This window comes from Carettochelys insculpta, chromosome 1 (assembly GCF_033958435.1).
Source record: "Carettochelys insculpta isolate YL-2023 chromosome 1, ASM3395843v1, whole genome shotgun sequence".
Lineage (NCBI taxonomy): Eukaryota > Metazoa > Chordata > Testudines > Carettochelyidae > Carettochelys > Carettochelys insculpta.
The window spans coordinates 321,976,764-321,996,448 of NC_134137.1; the positions used below are offsets into that span (position 1 = coordinate 321,976,764).

Below are 19,685 nucleotides of genomic sequence, written 5' to 3' on the forward strand. Positions count from 1 at the left end.
CACTAAAGCTTAAGACCTAGGGCTTGAAGATGTTAGCTCTGCAGTACCGCCAACCCCAAAAATGTTGAAAAATCCTGAGACTGGCTTAAAAACAACATGCCAGGTTCCTTTTATTTCTCCTCTGGGATTATTTGGTGTGGGGCTGAGGGTTTGGTTTTGGTTTTGTTTTTTTTCAGCCTTGTGGTGCTCTCATGTAGCATCTTAAAGCTTTTCTGTGCAACCATGAGGGTCTATTTTTTTTTAAATATGCACTAAGATGCTTACGTAATCATATGACTCTAGGAGCTAACAGAACAGGAAATATCACAAGATTTATGATAAAATCATGAGCGTTTTAACCACCAAATCTTCAAGCCACACTGAATACAGCTAACACACACTGTGGGTCTTACCCACAAAATCCCATTACCTAACAAATACAATTGGTAGCCTTTAAGGTGCTGCAGGACAGCTTATTGTCGTGAAGTTACAGACTAACGTGTCTGCCCTGCTGACACTATTGAGCATGTCAGAGAAAAAGCGGCTAAACACTCCTTCGCACTTACTGGATCTTCATGCTGCTCTCATTTAGGCTGACTTGTAATAGCCTCAAAAAGCAGCCCAATATCCAGGTGGTAAGGGAGTAGCCCACCCATGCCAGCACAGAACTACCCTTACAAGGGTGTGCTCTTCCACTAGGCTAGTTCTACTAACCCATTACACTAGGGATGTTGTGCAAACCAGCTGCACCCACATCACATCTGACCAGGACTCAAAATCTGAACCCAGGTCAAGATTCCATGGGTGGGCAATATTGAAAGTCTGGAGGACTCGCTCTAGATCACAGATTTGCAGCTTGAGCTCGTCCCTATACTAAGCATTGTTTCCCTCCCTACACTCCTCTACTTCACTATGATTATTAACTAGAAAGGGAATTTCTGTTCCAAAAAAGGACTGTTTGAATGAGGCATTATTATTATCCTATTGTCTTTCAATATGTTAATTGGTTATTCCTGATTTTTTTCATTAGCTTCTTGATGTCCGTTGAGAATTGCTGTATCTGCACACAGTAACTAGAGTTTGAAAATGCTGCAAGATGATGGAGAACTGACAGGCAAGAACAGATGGTCCAGGTAAAACACCTACCCAAAGGAAGGTTCTCATGCCATCTCTGTTAACAGCTGTTTTTGATCTCTTCCAGGGTGTCGCAGCAATGAGAGAAAACAGGCACACGGTATCCAGGATGTGTGACGTGAACTCAAATTGATTGATTTGTCCAATAAAACTAATATATGAGTCTTATTAATTCTGAGCAGGCAGAGACTATATTCCTCGGTCACTATTCACAAGCTCATTCTCATTCAGCAATGCCTCCTCAACCAAAAAACCAAAGAGCCTGACGTTGCTCAGTGCAGAGAGAACTCTATAATGCATAGGTATCGGTTTCCCTTGGCTGGTGTGTTTTCAAGCAGCAACACAGACAGTAGTGACAGGAATATGTCAGTGGTGGCAGTTGTCTTTCTTGTCACTACCTTATTGTCTTTAATGTTGCTCATTCGCCCTCCTCTCCGCAACCTTTAACCTTCAATATCCCTGACTCGCCTGCATCCCAGCTTCACTGGTCTTCATCCTGTATTCCCTCTGCCTCCATTTACTGCTTTGTCACCTACGCTCTCTCTACCACCCTTAATTCCTTTGTCCCCTTCTCTCCCTGCGCAGTCTCTTCCACAAATTATCAGCCCTGGTTCACACGCCCAGCCATTTCCTTGTCTCCTGCTCACACAGCAGTTGGCAGCTGTGCATGAAATCTCGGGACCTTGTGGGCTTGCTCCACAGCACATTCGTGTTCTTCTCCTTCAGCACTGCCTCCTCACAAAATAATGTGACTTCTGCACTGTTCCTGAATCCCATAGCCGCAGCCCATGTCATGTATCTGCTACTTCTGACTCCTTCCTTGAGCTCTCGCACCCTCTCCTTTCTCTCCCTCTCTCCAAGACTCTGCTGACTTCAAAGGGAAGATTTATGTACTCCCGAGTCTCTTCATGGACACGTGCGGCCCTCCCCTCTCTCCACTTCAGTCTGCATAGTGGTCTCTCCTAATTTCCAAACCCTCTCTCCAATCCCACTGTCTCCAGCCTTCACTGTCACCAGCCTCTCTTGCCATGGTCTTACCTGCTCTCTCTCTTGTCTCTTTTCAATCAGTTTTAATGCATACCCTGCACAACACAGCCTCCAGAACCATCCCTTTTTCCTATCTGTCTCACCTACTGCCAGCCCATCTCCCTTCTCCTTTTCAGTGAGCAATTTATAATTGTTGCACCAACTTCCTTGCCTCTAACTCATGCCTAGGTATGTGCATGATAGATTTGTTTCACTGAAAACACCAGCTCCAAAGTCTCACAAAACATCCCCTTGTCTTAGGCGTAGTGCTGAGTTCCATCCTCCTTGACATTCAGTACTATTCATCTGCCTCTTCTTCTTGGCAATGTCTTTCCCCCTGCCTTTTGTGACCCTGCTCTTTCATGGTTTGTCGGGCCTGGGACAGGTCCAGGACCATGGGGAGGTAGAGGTGCAGGAGGGGTCCAGCAGGCTCTGGCTCGCTGTGGCCAAAGGGAGGAAGAGAGAGATGGGGGAGAAGGGGGAACAACTTGGTCTGTCTGGCACTAGCCATCAGCCACTGGGCCAGTGCCAGTTGGGAGGCTGCGGGGAAGTTGGGCAGGAGCAGGGCAGCAAGGTCAGCGACTGCGGGGGAGGGCTGCAGGGAGATCTGGGGGGAAGACTGCTGGGGGGTGGCTGTGGGAGATGCTGATGAGGGAGTGGGAGGTTGAGTCAGGTGGAAGGTCACAGCCTGGGTGAGAGTGTCCACGGTGCCCATCATACAATCCCAGGCTTCCTGCTCCATCGCCGGCCACTCCTGCTTGACGATGGACGCGTCCCAGGGGGCGGTGGGGTGGGCGGTGGCGGCGGCAACAGCCTCCTCCTCATGGTGTGCCAGTGCATACCCCAGCAGTGGCCCCACATGGACACTGGTAGGGGTGCAGTCCCGGCCCTCTTGCTCCCTGTGGGGGGCTCCCCGGCCCGTGTATGGGGCTCCACTGTCCCCTGGATGGTGGAGCTGTGGAGACAGAAGAGGACAGAGGGATGGCCATCAGTATCACAACCTGGCCCTGGGGCCATGGCCCCCCTCCCCCGTGTGTCCCCCCGCCCCCCGTCTGATGGCCTGGGGGCCCTATGAGATCCCAGGCGCTGGGGTTCCCTGCTTGGGTGGGGCATGCACAGGTGTCAGTCAGCCCCAGCCTGGGCACGTGGCCTGTGGTGCTGTCCACGGAAGTGGGTGCTAAGCGTCGCGTACAGCACCTGCCAAGGCCCAGGGAGTGCAGCCATCCGGGGTGCATCTGGACTGGAGCTGGCAGCCAAGTGAGTGGCCTGCTGCTGGCTGTGGCAGGTGCAGACACCCTCTCCCCACATGCTGAGGCATTCAATGTGCACAAGACCTACCTGGGTGTCCCTCCAGGAACGCAGAGGAGGCCCAGGTAGAGGGGTCCAGCTGGAGACCTCTGAGGATAGAGCAATGACAAGGGTCCCATCGCTGGAACCCACGTCATCACTCTGGGCTTCTGTTTCAGTGCCTGTTGGGCAGGGGCTGCCACTGCTGCTGCTGTTCCTGGCACCTCCTCGGGTCCGCTGTTGGGCTCCGTGCCCAGCCTGGCAGTGTCCAAGATGTGGGTGGATGGTGCCGCCTCCTTGGGTCCCAGAAAGCGGTTGAGCTCCTGGAAGTGGGGGCTGGTGGTGGCCTCTGCCCCCAGCATGACTGGCCGCATCATGGGCCCAGCAGTGGGCCTGCCATAGTTCTTTAACTTTGCTCTGCACTTGGTCTGCGGTGTGGGCAGGGTGGCTCCGGCAGCTCAGACCGGTCGACAGGCAGCTGAAGGTTGCAGCATTCTGGCATCAGCTGGTCACGTGGAGCAGCAGTTCCTCATCCCCCCAGAGTGCCAGCAAGTCCTTCACGTTGGCCTTGCTCCAGGAGGGGGCCCGCTTCTTCAGCCCCTGGCTGGTCTCCTGGGATGCCTTGGATGGGCTGAAGGGGGACTCCTGGCAGGAGTGGGGTCTTGAGTGCTGGCCATGATGCTGCTGGATTGGCTTGGGGAGCCATAGGGTGCACTGGAGGGCATGCTGATCGGAGTTCATGCTGTCCCTGCTGCCAGCATTCTCTCAGCTTCCTGCCACAGGGTTTCTGGGGCCCTGTGTCTTTAAACATAGCCAGGCACACCAACCCTAGAGCCCTGCTTGTGTTGGCAGGGGCATCTCTGCACACCAGCTGCCTGGCGCCATGGCAGACAACCTCTTTCAAAAGAGTGACCTGTGGAGTGTCTACGCACATTCTTTTTCGAAAGAGGCTTTCCAAAGAAGGTGCTCTTCCCGAAACGGGAAGGGAGGAGCAATTTCTGTGTTCTTTCAAAATTCCCTTCGAAAGAGTGTGTTTTCTGTGTAAACGCTCCATGGGATCTGTTGAAAGAGCCCCTCCTTTCAAACACTACTTTGAAAGCACACACCAGTGTAGATGCGCCCCTACTTGCCTAGGGTACTGAGTTTAAACTGCCCATCTTCTGCATCAAGGTCCTATTCAGCTCCACCCTGACCACGCATCAGACTTCATTTCACTGCTCCACCCATTTCTTCTGCCTTTGCTGTGTCAACACTGCCATTCTCAGCACTCTCCGGCTCTTGTATGTGCCCCTTGTCCTCTGCTGCGCTGTGGAGGTAATGGCTTCCCTTTCTTGTGCCACAGGAAGAAGCCCCTTTCACATTAAAATTTCCCTCAAACACACACATATTTATTTATGGTTCCCTTCAGTCCACCTCTTACATGTACTTAGCATGGCTCAGTTATACGTTAGGATCAGGTCCTTTATTTCTAAATTTGTCATGCTGTACACCAGTGTTTCTCGATCGGGGGTATGGGTACCCTTGGGGGTACACCCAGATTTTTCAGGGGGCACATCACCTCATCTAGATATCTGCCTAGTTTTACAACAGGCTACACAAAAATCACTAGTAAAGTCAGTACAATCTAAAAGTTCATTCAGCGAATGACTTGTTTCCCCTGCTTCATATTCCCTATGATGAAATGTAAGTCCAATATTTCTCTTCCAATTCATTTATTTGATAACAAGATCACAGAAAGTCAGTAAGCTTTCAGCAGTAGTTCATGGCGTTTTTGCATGTTTTTGTAAGTAAGCAGTTTTTAAGTGAGGTGTAACTTGGTGGGATGCAAAACAAATCCGACTCCTGACAAGGGTACACTAATGTGGAAAGGTTGAATGGCACTTGCTTCTAGACCTCAGATGACCTTATGAGCATGTTTCTCAACCAGTGGTATTTGGGGTATGCCAGAAAAGTCTGGGGATACTTATACTTTTTTTTTAAATGGGTACTTTATAGTTTAAAAAAGGTTGAGAAATACTGCTTTAGAACATCTATAGTCCCTTTTGGTTTGGATCATTCAGCTCTCTGCTTCTGCTTAAAGGACTGATATAAGTGTATCTCTAGACAGCTTTTCATGGATGAGAATGACTGGAGGAAAGAAAGAACATCATACTGATGTGATCTCAAAGTGGAACAGATCTGAAAATGTAATAAGCTGTTAATTCCCCAAGAGAATCATTTCAGATAAATATGATTTCTGCAGCAACAATAGGTAGCATAAAATGGCACAGAAAGTTGAGAAGTCCTTGGAGAATTTGTAAGCCTGTTTGTTTGATGGGATATATATTTTGTTCTCTTTACTAATGGGCGATTTTGAATAAAAAGCATAATTTGGGTAAAAGTCATATGATCAATAGATTCACCACAGCAGAAAGAGTACCTGTGAGATAGATAACATCGTGCATAAGATTACATACCTGTTATATGTATGTGATATTCTTCCTTGAAGATCTTTTGGAAGTAAGGTAGTTTGAACTGCAGATGTGAAGATGGCAAGCCAGGAAGATTTACATCAACATCACCCATGAAATGTGGAAACTCCCAATCCTGTTAAGAAAGAACAACAAAACAAAAACTTCTCACAATACATTACCCCCATAAAATGGTCTAAATTAGTAGCAGAGCCAGGTTTCTGACAAGTAATATAGCAAAACACAAAAATATGGCAAGCTCTTGGAATCAGGGTCACTGACAGGGAGAGGGTGACAAAGAGGCAAGAGTAGATGACCTCTCAAAGATCCTCCCAACCTTGATGGAGCCATTTCTGTGATTCTACACTTCTTGTTTATAGCCACCTGCTACTGGATATTTCTGTCTTAATCTTGAATGAACCACCTGAACTGCAATATTGTTTACATTAGAAATATGTGATTTGATTATGACTTTAAATGCATATAATTATGTACTTAGATAGTCATCGCAAAATGGTAATGATGAACCTATAGTATCTACTAACAGTACAAAATTAATCTAAGCACACGTATGTCTATTCCTGGCATTTAAAAATAGAAGGAAATTAGGTTCATAATGCACTTAATTATAAAAAATGTAATCAGAAACTGATTCTTTTCACCTGCAGCAATAGTCTTAGCGCCTTTGATTAACTTGGAAAGCAGTTTACAGATAACAAATCTGGCAATCAGAGGCCTGCTCCTGGAAGTGTTATGCACACAGAACTCCAACAGAAGACAATTGTGACAAGTGGGTGTGTGTCTTCTCACAGATGTAGTACTGTGCAACACACTACAATAATGTCTATTCCAGTTTTTAAAAATGAAGCTAAGACATAAAGCAAGCCCCAGTATCATGATGAAACACTCTACAGGTTGAACCTCTCTAGTCCGGCACTCTCTGGTCTGGCAACAATCATGGTCCATCCAGCATGATTATAGTTAGACGTCCACTTATCATGGGTGTGACCAACTTTCTTGTGGTGCCATAAAGTTTGTTTAAAACCACCAGTCCTGGGTCTCACTGCTTTGTGCTGTTATTAGTTCTAATTTACTCATAAATATCTTCAAAGAACCCAGGAAACAGTAGAAGTGTTGGAAATGCTACTATACAATATTGACTCCTATGGTTTGACAAGTTCTCTGGTTCTGTGTTGATCATATCACAAAGTTGCCAGACTACAGAGATTCAACCTGCACTCTTTCTTTTACATGCATATTATCTTGACAAACTTAAATTTTAGAAAAATATTAAATAAAAAATCACTCCCATTATTCAAATTAGCAATAATTTGCACAAGACAAATGAACCCTTAAATGACCTTAGCCACAATGGGGCATCTTAAAATACTAATTTCCCAAACTAGGACAGAACCTGCATTTAAAGCCTTGCTTATATCACACGAAAATTAATTTCAGTTGTATTAATCATGTATTGCTGCTTAGGCAGTTTGCTGAAACAATATAAAACGTACCTAAATACCTTCACTACTGTTTCTTGCATTAAATTTGACAAAGATGTTGACTTGATAATACCAATCATGAAAGGGACAAGTGTTGGACCTGTTGACCAATATATGCTGGGCTAGTATACATCACACATATTAATATGCATTAAGGCTACGTCTACACTAAAGAATTTTGTTGACAAAACTGGCTAACTGAAATCACGCTACATTAGGGGTCAGCAATGCCCTGGAACATACAAGTCGAATTCCTTCAGTATGCAAGGTGGGAGCTCAACCCAGCTCCTTGTCCCCCATGCAGCCAGGAGCTTGCTCAAAGCCATGCTGCCTGTGGATTAACAAAAGACCAGCTAAAGCTACCAACCACCACCTCAACAGTAAAACTTGCAGAGCGGCCACACTAAAAATGCATTCTGTTGAAATGCTCTCAACAGAACTCAGCACTTCTGTCGACAACCTTCTTCCTCTCCCCCCATGAAGCAGAACATCTTTCTTGACAGAATCTGTTGACAAAAAAGCCTTGTGGATGCTGGGAGGAAGGGGCCTCTGTTTACAGAGAGGACTTATGGGTCCCTGTGCAGTCCTGTCTGCTGTGCTTTCGGTTGGCCATTCTGCTGAGACAGTGGGTGGGCAGCCAGGCCACTCTCTGTCGACAGAGTGGATCGACAGAGGATCTGCTTTTATGTGTGGCCACGTTCTGTCGGCAGTTTTGTCAGATGATCTCTTCCGACTGTGACTTCTGTTGACAGATGGATTTAGTGTAGACATAGCCTAACAGGCCAGTGGGAGAGCTGGGAGTAGACCGCCAGCTTTCTGGAGTCACAGAACACTACTGTAGCCCATTTTAAGCACGTCTAATTAGCTGAGGCAAAAGTTGTGACATCAGCTTAAATGGGTTTAGCTGAGGACATTCTTCTGACCCGACACATGACTCTTGGTGCTCACTGTGATGCAAGGTGTCATATTGCAGACAAGAGTGAAACAAAATACAACTGTTTTGTTTGTGTGCATGTGTTCTCAGCTCGCAGTATTTCCTCCCAAGTTGACATCTCCTGACTAATATGTCACATGACCAAGAAATATGTGGCCGACATAGCCACGTATCCACATGAAGAAGCATACATAGACCCTTCAAGACCTCACACATACTAAAATGAAGAAACCAGGTGCTTTCAGTTGTATAACCCTCATCTTTCCTCACTCCTTGTCTCCTCCTGCTTTTATCTCTCACTTGCAGAGGCCTGGTCCACACTAGGAGATAAAATCAAATTTAAGGCTCTATAGTCAATTTTATAAACTCTCCATTTATGCCCCAGTGCTCAATAAGTTGATCCTAAGTGGCTGTAACTCTGACTTCTGTGTTGCTGACTTCCCAATGAAATTACTTGAAAAATCGAATTTGCAATGTTGAGCTAAAGCAGTGTAGATTAACCAGGGTAAAAATTGATTTATATTAGCCCCAGAAACTGTCCCACAATGCCCCTTGAGGTGTCCTTTCTGGCCACTGATCTAGGTGAGCAAGAAGTAGGAAACAGGGAGCCTGGCATTTTGAATTCATTTCTTTTTGATCAGCGTGACGATTGCATGTAGCTACTTTACAGATCTCCAGCACAGCGCCGTTAGGAGAGCCAAGGACTCATTTCATCTTATGGGCTAGCCCCCACCCCAACACACCATGTGGCAGCTTGGCTGTGGGGGGGGTCATGCTTGTATGAGAGGCCAAGAAACTTCTTTTCTGCAGGTCACATTTGTAAGGGGGCACACCCTCTCTTACAGGTGCCATGCAGTCGAGGGTCTATCTGCCACCCAACCACACCACATGGCTAGCCCCCCACTCAATAAAAACGCAGGCCTGCTGCACAGTGCGGTCCATGATTCCAGACAGCAGCATATCCTGGCTTGTGCAAAGTGAAAGCTCCAAAGGTAGGAAAGATCTGAGGGCTGGCTGCCACCGGTGGAAATCTTCCCCCACGGTAAAGATTTTTGGGGCTGGGTGGCTGTCACCGAGAGGCCCTAGAACCTGATGCCTGCACCATGTTAACGGGAGCCTTGCAACACCCTGCCTCCCCTTGGCTCAATAGGATTGGGGGGCTGGCCCTGGCCAATGTGGAATTGTGGGCTGGCCTCCTCCATCCCCTGCTTCCCAAAGCGTTTGGCTCGGGGGAGCTGCACAGTCTCTGCCGTGTCCTGTTTGCTGTACAAATATACAGAGATGACACCTTTGCGCACTTTTGCCAATCCACTTGGCTGCTGTACCCATTGGCGTTCTTTCCCCAGGGGACCAGTGAGGTTCTTGTTAGCATGGCACAGTCAGAACAGGGAAAGGCTCATAGATGATTGTAGCCTGAGCACCTTTGCCAACCCTCTTGGCTGCCGTACACGTTTCTCTAGGTATTCTTTCCCCAGGGGACCAGTGATTTCCAATGGGGGAAGGCAGACTAATCACTAGAAAGTGAGGCACTCTGTCTTCCCTACTCTTCTTCTGAGTGATGCTAACCATTGGACACCAATGGCCTCTGGGATTCACCACTTTTCCTAATTTCCCTCTGAGAATTGGCCGCTTGGCCCCAAAGGGAGAGGAATGAGGACAGTGCACTCTGGGAAGATGAAAGTGATGCTATCATGGCACATTTGGCTTAAAGGTCCATGATTCAGATGACTCAAACAATCTCATAGGGGAAAGAGACTTCTGAAAAATGGCCATTTGTTTTAAGGGCAATGCAGTGTGGGATAATGACATCATACCCCACAACCACTTGTGGGGACTTTTTTTCATGATGCAGCACCAAAAAAGCCCAGAATGAACAGGGCTCAGGAAACTTTTGCATAGGTTCCCACAATGCACTGCTGCAACAGTCAAACTTTGGCAATTAGTGGGGATGCAATAAGTTGACTTTGTGGGCAGTGCAGACACTTAACTTCCTCTTTACAAAATCCAGTGTTACAAATTTGACTGTGATAAAATTGACTTTATTTTGTAGTGTACCCTGGGAAAAATATAAAATTATGCTGTCAAGCCTTCTGGGTGAGGGACCCTATCTTTTTAAGATGTTTTGTCAAGTGGTCCTTGGTTTTGATGCACACATCACTCTGCCAACGTTAAGCACGAAAATCTTGTTAACAGAAAAAATACTCATTTTACACAAATTAGTGACATGAAAAAGGCAGAGACGGAGCTCAGTTATTCCAAGATGAGGATCTTGGTGTTCTGTTGTCACATATTTAGGTAAAATTTACTTTCAAGGCTTTAACTATAGTTCAAGAGATTACAATTTTGATTGTGTTCAATTTGTTTTGCTGCTTAAGACGTAGAGGTAAGGAGCAAAAGATTGAAACTGAAATTTTGTATGCCCATCCCTTTATAACTTATGGGCTGTGTCTACACTTACAAAAAACTTCAAAATAGTCATACTAATGGCCAAATTGATGAACACTAATGAGGCACTGAAATGAATATTCAGCACCTCATTAGCATGCCGCCAGCTGCGGCTCTTCAAAAGTGCTGCGGTTTGCTCGCCCATGGCAGTCTACACGGGGGGGAGGGTCTTTTTCAGCTGATAGCAATAAGGAGATTTCGATGTTGGCAGGGTCCTTTCAAAAAGGAACCTCCATGTAGACCGCCATGGGTGAGTGAACCACGGCACGGTTGGTGGCATGCTAATGAGTCGCTGAATATTCATTTCAGCACCTATTTAGTATTCTTCGATTTGGCCATTAGCATGGCCATTTCGAAGTTTGTTGTAAGTGTAGATGTACCCATGGTGAGCCTTATGTAGCTTCATGTAGATAAGCAAATAGTGGTATCCTTGCAGGCTTTGCATGAATTAAGATGCGGCCTGTGGGCTAGTAAGCTGCTCTTGTGAAGACCTAGCTGGTCTATGAGCTAAAGTTGAGCCAAAGGACCAAGATGCTTGTGGGAATGTTAGAGTGGCAATTTATCTGCTTGTAGTTCTAGGAAGAGGAAAGATATAGCAACCTTTTGCCTAGCGTCCTTCTGTTTAACTGGGCAAACAATATAACCTCTAAGAGAAAGGGGTGTAAAAATAACTTAATAAAACAAATAGCAAGTAAGTAACAGTTGTGTACACAAGAAAAGCCAAACTGTGTCAGACAAATGAGCCATTTAGCCCTGTATCCTGTCAGTGGCCAATGTCAGGTGCCCCAGCGGGAATGAACAAAACAGGCTGATCATCAAGTGAGCCCTCCTCCATTCCCCATTCCCAGCTTCTGGCAAAAGAAAAACCAATCATGCAGCTGGAAATTTATGAACTATGATGGAAATTTCAAGCTTTAGAAAACCATGATAAATTTGGGTCAGAAAAGAGAACTACTAGGACCTTGAAACTGCCAATATATAAAATACTAGGGGTTTAATTTTACATGCTGTCAACAGGTCATCAGACTCAAGAGAAGGCTGGGATCCGCATCTCAGCACTGCAGGATTGGGGATGGTCTGGTTGTCTGAGCTTTTAATAAATCCAATCCGTCTGTCTTATTCAAGGTCTCTAATTATTTAATAAATTGAACCAGTCAAACAGTGGTAGTTGGATTGGAGAGAGAATTATTGATTTATTCTTGATTGTGGATTTATTACTGATTATTGGAACACCAGTTATCAGACTCTGTCTCAGACAAACATCACTGAGACCAAGAAACATTGCATTAAAATTGAGACCACTATTACTATTGATATATACTACCTGTTCGTATTACAAGAGAGAGGTGAGTTGAGAGATCTCATTCGAAAAGATACCATGGTTACAAAAGTTATATCTGACACCCTCAGGCTGTAACTGTCTTTTACACACAAACTATTCTCGTTTGTCCAACACAACCCATATTTTATTAAATAGCCTGAACTCTCCAATGACTTCTGTGAGTCTGATCCTACAACCCTTACTTAAGCTACACTTTCAGTGAAGCAGACTTTCTCAGACTTTTACCTAGCTTTGGCATTTTTCCCCAAAGCATGAACAGTTATGATTCACTTTTTCTATTATATGATTATTGGTTCCATGTCTTTGATGCTAAGCCTCATATATGTTTATATAAAAATCACTTCTTGAAAGTTATCTTGGCACCTATTTATACCCACCTTTGATAAATAATGCTATCCCCATTGGGCCATCCTTGGACTGTTGCAAGCTGATATCAGCTATGGCTACACCCAGGACATCCCAACTTTCTTCAGTTCCAGGGGAGGCATAATTTCTTGGATTCTGAACACTTGTAAGTCAAATTTGTTTTGGTAAAAGAGTGTTCTAATTCCATGTTAGCTCAACATGGACCAGCACTAATGCAGAAACTCCCAGCCAGCATGGAGCCAAGGAGTTAAAATAAAGTAATAGGCTGCTGTGACAATTAGACTTTTTGTCATTCCTGTAACTGATTTTCTCCAGAACAGCCACAGGACATGAATGCAGACTGTCCACTCTAGAGAACTAGTTCTCAACATGGACGATCCAATCTGTAAAGGAAAGAGAGTGAAACCTGACTTTTTTTTTAAAGGAGTCTAAAGGTAGGCTCTTAAACTTATACTGCAGCTGCAAATGGTATCTTTGGGACTACTGAATTAATGTATCATTGCAGGTTAGTGACTGTATTCTGCTTCATAGGGTAAGATTACTGTGTCCCTTCCAGGAATGGAAAACTGTCCCTGTAAACAGCTCTGGGAAAGTGCACCTTCTGGAATGCTTTGCTTATAATGGTTCAGGGTTTCAAGAGATGCAGGCAAATAAATAAATAAATAAACAAACAGATAAATAAATAAAATATTAAATAGATAAAAGAAATTGGAGGTCAAAGAGCCAGCTTGAGCTGATACAGGGGCCTGTCTATGGATTAAGCAAATGGACATGTTCAACAAGGGATCCAGTCCTGCCAAAGGGTTGGGGGGACTTTGATCAGCCAGGCTCCTCTGTGAGGAAGGTGGGTGACAGCTGGTATATTTACTGAGCACGGAGACGTTATTAGCTTGTGTGTTCTCTGTATGCTTTTGTCCCAAATAAGAGAACTGTTTGGTTATTGGCAGTGCCTTTTTTGTAAATAAAGAGTTGCTGGTAATCAGCTGGCTCCGTGCCCCCCAGCCAATCCCATGGCTGGGGCTGCCAACGTGCCAGTACTCAGTATCGGCAAGTACCAGCACAAAAAAACCCACTGGTTATTGGTAACCAACACTGATCACAGCCTTTGGGGAAGAAAGCAAAGCTCAGGGACTGGAGTTTAGTCAGACTTGCTGAGCTAAACACAGTGAAAAGAAAGGGGTTTGCAGAAAGACCATGGCACCCAAAATAAATTATTTTCACTAATAAGGGGAGGTAATTAACTGCTCCAATTATAATCTGAACCAATACAAATTCTTTTTGGTTGTGTTAGAAATCAATTTCATATCTGAAGTCATGCCTTATATTGTTTCATACATTTTTCTCTACACCTTGCAGGCTTCACACTGTGATATTTGCTCTCACATGAAAGGTTAATCACTGCAGAGGAATATGGTGTGTACTTCCATTTCTCAACCGATAATAATTCATATGGTACATGCTCATCCTCAGCGTTTGGTATAGTGATGCCTATGCGTTACAATATCTAGGGCCCCATTAGCAACTGGATCCTGAATGCTGTAACTAGATTGCAATCATACATGTTAGCGTAGTTTTAGAAATAAATGCACACAGCCATACTTATGGCCTAGTTTATATGAGCATCTGTCATAATGCCTGATGACAAATGGATTCTTCTTTGAACTCCCCAAGCAGCCAAGTCCTGTTCTTGATCCATTTAAACTTCATCCTGCAGTTACAGGGAGAAAGCCACCACAGGTGCACTTGGACTCTGGGGATTCACACTAGGCTCTCAGACTCTAGAGTGAGTACCTCTGATTTACAGTTTCCAAAGGCTGCCTCATTAAACTGACATGCTTCAGTGCTGGGAGCCCAGGAAAGGACTGCATGTTGCCAAAGGAGCTCAAGCTTGAGGACAAAACTATTCTGATTTCCTCTGACTGGAATCTCATTTCCCAAACCAAGTAACAGAAATTCCATCCTATGCCCCTCTGCCCTCAACCTTCAAAGGACGACCTGGAAGGGAAAGGAGCCCCAAAGCAACTTCTGTTTAGTTTCAGCCTAGAATAATTACTTAATTTCAGAAAAATCTCAATTGGTCCTGTAGCACATTAGAGACTAACACATGTATTAGGTCATGAGCTTTCATGGGTAAGACCCACATCTTCGGATGATCTAACACATAAAAACCTTTTTTTAGTTTAATGGAGATTGTGGTGGGAGGGAAAATACTGTTTAGAGAATGAGACTTTTCAGATACTTTTCATACCTGCATGTCTCTTAAATAGCTTAGTTTTCGATCTCCACATATGATGTAAACACACCCAGAGCAACCCCAATACTAGCAACTTTCAGATACAGATAGAACCTCTCTAATCCAGAACTCTGTCATCTGGTAACATCTATAATCCGGCATGATTTTAGTTAGGTGGACAACCACTTTTCATAGGTATGGCCAAGTTTCATGTGATCCCATAAAGTTTGTTTTCCGCCACCAGTCCTGGCTCTTAGTGTTCTGTGCTGTTATTTAGCTATAATTTACCCCTGACTGTCTTCTAAGAGCCCAATAAGCAGTGGAAGAGTTAGTAATGTGCTAGAGAATATTGATCTCCCGTCGTCTGTTAAATCCTCTCATCTGGCACCGATCAGATCCTGAGGGTGCCGGACTAGAAAGGTTCTACCTGTAATAACAACATTTTGCTGGGAACCAATCCTGTGCCATTGACTGTAACGTTTATAAGACTGGCTATGTGCAGGGAGGCAGAGCTGGGACAGGCCTTCCCTGGTTACAGGTCCCATAAACCGGTAATCTATACACCCTCTGCTTTGAACAGGCTGTAAGCGGCTGGGGCACCTACATCTCCTCCAATGAGAGAGGATCTGCTGGAGGGACGTGTGGCCCAAAAGCTACGTACTTTATGTTAAGCAAGCAGGTCCTGAGTGAGTGTTGCACACTGGCTTGGTCCTTCTCCTTTGGGAACAGCAGATTTAAGAGCTCTGTGGGCGGTCAGTGGCCCAGGGGCTGAGTATTCCCCAAGGACACTTGGAGGACTGAGGGTTGGTATACACCTATCAATAGTTCTACAGAGAGATCAAGACCTGAAAGGGCTGGGAAGACCACTGGGTTGCCAGAGACTGGTGGGTTCAGGGAGCTGCTACACATCAGGAAAAGGCAAAACTTCCTCATGCTAGGTGCAGACGGTAGCAAAATGCCTCACAACTCTAGGGTCTCCCTGGGAAGCAGTTGGGAAGGGAGGCTGCGGGTTGGGTAGCAACAGGAAGTGGGGCTACAGCCTAGATGCTGGGGCTTTCCATGGAAGGCAGGGGCACAAGGCCTTCATAGTACCTCTCTCTGCACTTGGTGGCTGTGACCAGCTCTGTCATCAGGAGCCCAAGCTAGCCACAGGGCAATGCTTTCATTCCTGGCTGCACCTCCACCAACCTGCCTTCGCCCTCTTGGTAATCTTTGGATAATAGCAGCTTTTTGGCAGGAACCCAGACTGTTAATAAGTGAAATGTGCTGACAGGATCCTCTGCCCTTCAGAGTAGGAGGGCCTAGGGTTCAGCCCACCTCTGTCATGTGATGTGTCCCGCTAAGACAGGGAAAGGTCTAACACAGAAATATTAAGACAATCTGAGTAGACAGAATATAAGCATAGAGCAATAAATGGTGTTTGAGAAAAGCTCCTGGCACTGATTCTTAAGGACCTGGGATAAGGAGCCTTGCAGAATAGGTACAGCTCCCCTCTCACCCTACCAACTGGGGGTCAGCTCTAGTTGAGGGACTAGCATACAGGCAGCCTTCTTCCTCACAGCAAGGCAGACACCAGCAAGTAAAAGGACCAAATGGGAAAAGGGATGCTTGAGGCTCTGCAGCTGGACTGAAGTACAACTCCAGCTCCCAAGAGGATAGATAGGGGGCTCCCATCCTAAGGAGAAAGACACAGCAATGTCTCTTGTAAACCCCAGCTCTGAGAGGAGATCTGGGACCACCTGGCCAACTGGGGCTCTTATATGGACGCGAAGAGAGCACAAACTTGAGCAGCTAAGTAAGCGAGTTACCTTCTGCAAAAGGAGTGAATCACACAAATCCTAAAAAGGGCGTATACATCTGAAGTGTCAATAGACCAGACCCTGCAAAAATGTGACTGAACTAATGTGGAATCTATCATAATGACATCAATAGATTTTTGAGGACAAGAAGGAGCTATTAGGATCCAATCTGACCTCCTGGATAACTGAAATCACAGAAGGAATTTCTGCATCTAGCTTGTAACGGCCGTGAGAGCTATGGAGTACCCTTTTAAAAAGGCATCCAGCCTTGATTTAAAGACTTCACAAGACAGAGAAGCCACCCGGGTCCCAGCTAAGTTGGTTCAATGGTTAATTGACCTTTTAAAAATGTGTTTTATTTCTAGTCTGAATTTATCCAACTTCAGTTTCCAACCATTGGATCTCTTGCCTGCTAACGGCAGAAATTCCTCATCGGTGCCTTGCAGCCTGTGATTAAATCACCTTTCCTCAATAGACACAGCGCCAGGGCCCTGGTTTCCTCCCTAGTCCCTTCTGCAAAGCTTTTGCCACAAGCCTGCTCAGCCATCTTCCCAGGTTTGCTTTAACACCTCTGGTGGACCTCCTGGTGCAGCACTAGCCCAGTTTCTGCCTCACCTTGGCTGAGATGATGACAATGACCTCATAGCGACGCCTCTCTGTGAAGGAGGCTAGCAGTGCATATATGTCCTCCCCTTTCCTTGCATCCCTTCCTGGATGCCTGTCCTTAAAGGTACAGCACACCCCATTACACAGACTCACTCTTGTTTGGAGGTGAGAGGAAGGGTGCCCCAGCAGGCCATTTCGGTAAGAGTCAGCTGGATGCTTGGCTGTAGGAGGAGAAGCGGGCTCCCAGGGCTCTCCTGCAGAGTGCCATGCTAAACAGCAGACAGGAGAAAGGTGTCAGGTGGGATGCTCCTCACACTGGTCCAGGACTGCCCAAGCCCCACCTGCAGGATGCCTTAAGGGAGGATGGGGGTGAGTGGATGGTTCCCCGCCCCCCGGCCTCAACAATTCCTAGTGATGCTGCATGTTGCTTGCTCCTTCCCTTCTGTCACTGCCAGTGAGCGACAGGAAAGTGCACAGCTCGCCTGCGGAGGGCAGGAAGCAGAAGAGCGAGCAGCCCATGCTGCGAGCTGTCCTCTGTCCACTCACTCCCTGGCAGCAATGGAAGAGGAAGAGCAAGCAACATGTAGTATTGGTAGGACTCTGCCCTCTCTAAAGGGCACCCTTACCCCCAACACTCCCTCCTATGCATCAACCCCCTGCCCTGAGGTCCTGCCCCAACCCCAGCCTCCTGCCCTGATTCTTTCACACACACACACCCCAACCCTCTGCCCTGAGCCCCTCCTCACATCCTTCACTCCTGCACCCCCAGTCTCCTGACCTGACTCCTGGGCCCCCACACCCCCACCTCCTACCTGAGGCCCCCCACAGGCACAAAGCCCCCCTCAAGCCCTGCCCCAAGCCCCCTGCACTCCACCCCACATTTAAATTTCTTACAGGTATTGTATCACACACACTGAATCCCCTGCCCTGAGCATCCCCCGGGAAAGGCGGGCGGGGGGTGGGATACAACAGAACCTGTAAGAAATGTAAGTTACTTTCACTTCTGCCTTGTCTAAATCTCATCCATAGGCACCAGCTCCTGGGGTGCTCTGGGACTGGAACACCCACAGGAAAAATTAGCAGCCAAACCCCTTTCCTTCCCAAGTTCCTCCCACCTGGCAATGGCCCCCCGGGCTACTCTTCCTCCTTCCTTCCAGCACCTCCTGCCTGTACCAATAGCTACTTTGCAGCATTCAGTAGCTCTGGGAGGAAGGGAGATGAGCGAGGAAATGATGTGCTCAGAGGAGGGTCAGAAAGAGGAGGGCTGGGGCATGGCGCAATGACTGGAGTGGAGGCAGGGCCTGGGGTTGCAACGCGGTGAGTACCCCCTGGCTAGAGCAGAAGTTGGCACCCACGCTCCCATCCAATTAAGTTGAGTAATGGACTCACACAGGTCCAAACAACACCCTGGTACCCAACACTCCTGAACTTTGCATCCCCGTTTCAATTGTTGGCTGAGATCCATCTCTGCGTGTGTGCACAAATCACCAATCCAGTGCCTGTAGTTGAAAGGACAGCATTTGCTAATAGCTCCTGCACAGTGGTTTTGGAGAAGCCTCTTTATTCACACTGCCTATAATAATAATAATAACAAAAACTGCAGTAAAATCTGTGGTTTCTGCTGGCAAATGCTGAATTTGTGATGGACTCATTGTATGGATCTTACTATATATGGATATCAATTATATCCGAGTCAGCTTGTATCCTACAGATGTGCAGGTGGTCAATGAGTAGAAGGGTGTGGAAAGATTTCGTACTTATTGCCCCACTGTTCCTAGGCCCTGCACAAGCACACTCACTGCCTCCCCTGAGTACAAGAACTACTCATACATAGTCCTACTCACCCCATGGCAGTTGAGAAGGGGCAGGGAGAAGGCAAAGACCTTCCATTGGCTAGAAGAAGAGATTGTGTCTGCAAGGAAAACTGTGCCTGGCTAAAAAAGCAATAAGCACACTCTCTCAGGAGGCTGGTCTCCTCCAGGAGCCATCACCCTCCCTCAGTGGACTTGCCTATTACATACAAGTGAGCTCTCATTTATTACCATAACACCATGTTTGGGCTCGTTCTTACAATCTGATCTTTGTATGTTGATTTGCTGTCCATGACCATCAACAATTAAGATAAAAAGCTGCTCAAATGAATGTGCCACTGCTCTTTCCTTCATTCCCTGCACATTCTCTGTTTTCCTTCATTTTACCAGTCTCACGCATTACAAATTTAATTCAATGCACATTTTTCCTCAATCTTTATTCTTGCTTAACTGCCTGTAGCCTCATCTCAACTTGGGTCACGTAAAGCTCTGCCAGGTAATTATTTTGGCTTATTAACATTTACCTGAGTTTTTGAAGTTAACTCTTCAGCCATATGACAAATGTTAAATGCTATATTATTTCCTCGTGGGAAAAACAAATAAACCAGCTTTTGGAAAGCAGCTGCTCCCTATGATATTCTCTTTCAAAAGTCACCAACAAATTAGCCACCAATTTTGGTTTTAAAACTTATTTCAGCAAGACACTTTGTGAAATCATTTGTGTGTCATGGCTAGGTGTGAAGAACTTTCGCTGATGACAAGCAATATGTG

The 19,685-nt window shown here is 46.1% G+C and overlaps 1 protein-coding gene across 6 annotated transcripts in view; it reads right to left on the bottom strand.

Moving 5' to 3' along the window:
* The window catches only part of TMEM117 (transmembrane protein 117), a 375,771-nt gene that overhangs the window by 15,901 nt on the left and 340,185 nt on the right, over positions 1-19,685 (bottom strand). For all 6 annotated transcript variants that reach the window (XM_075014183.1, XM_075014201.1, XM_075014221.1 and 3 more), the window contains one exon: positions 5,883-6,012. In XM_075014183.1, coding sequence (XP_074870284.1) covers positions 5,883-6,012 — 130 coding nt within the window. The remainder of the gene's footprint in view (positions 1-5,882; positions 6,013-19,685) is intronic.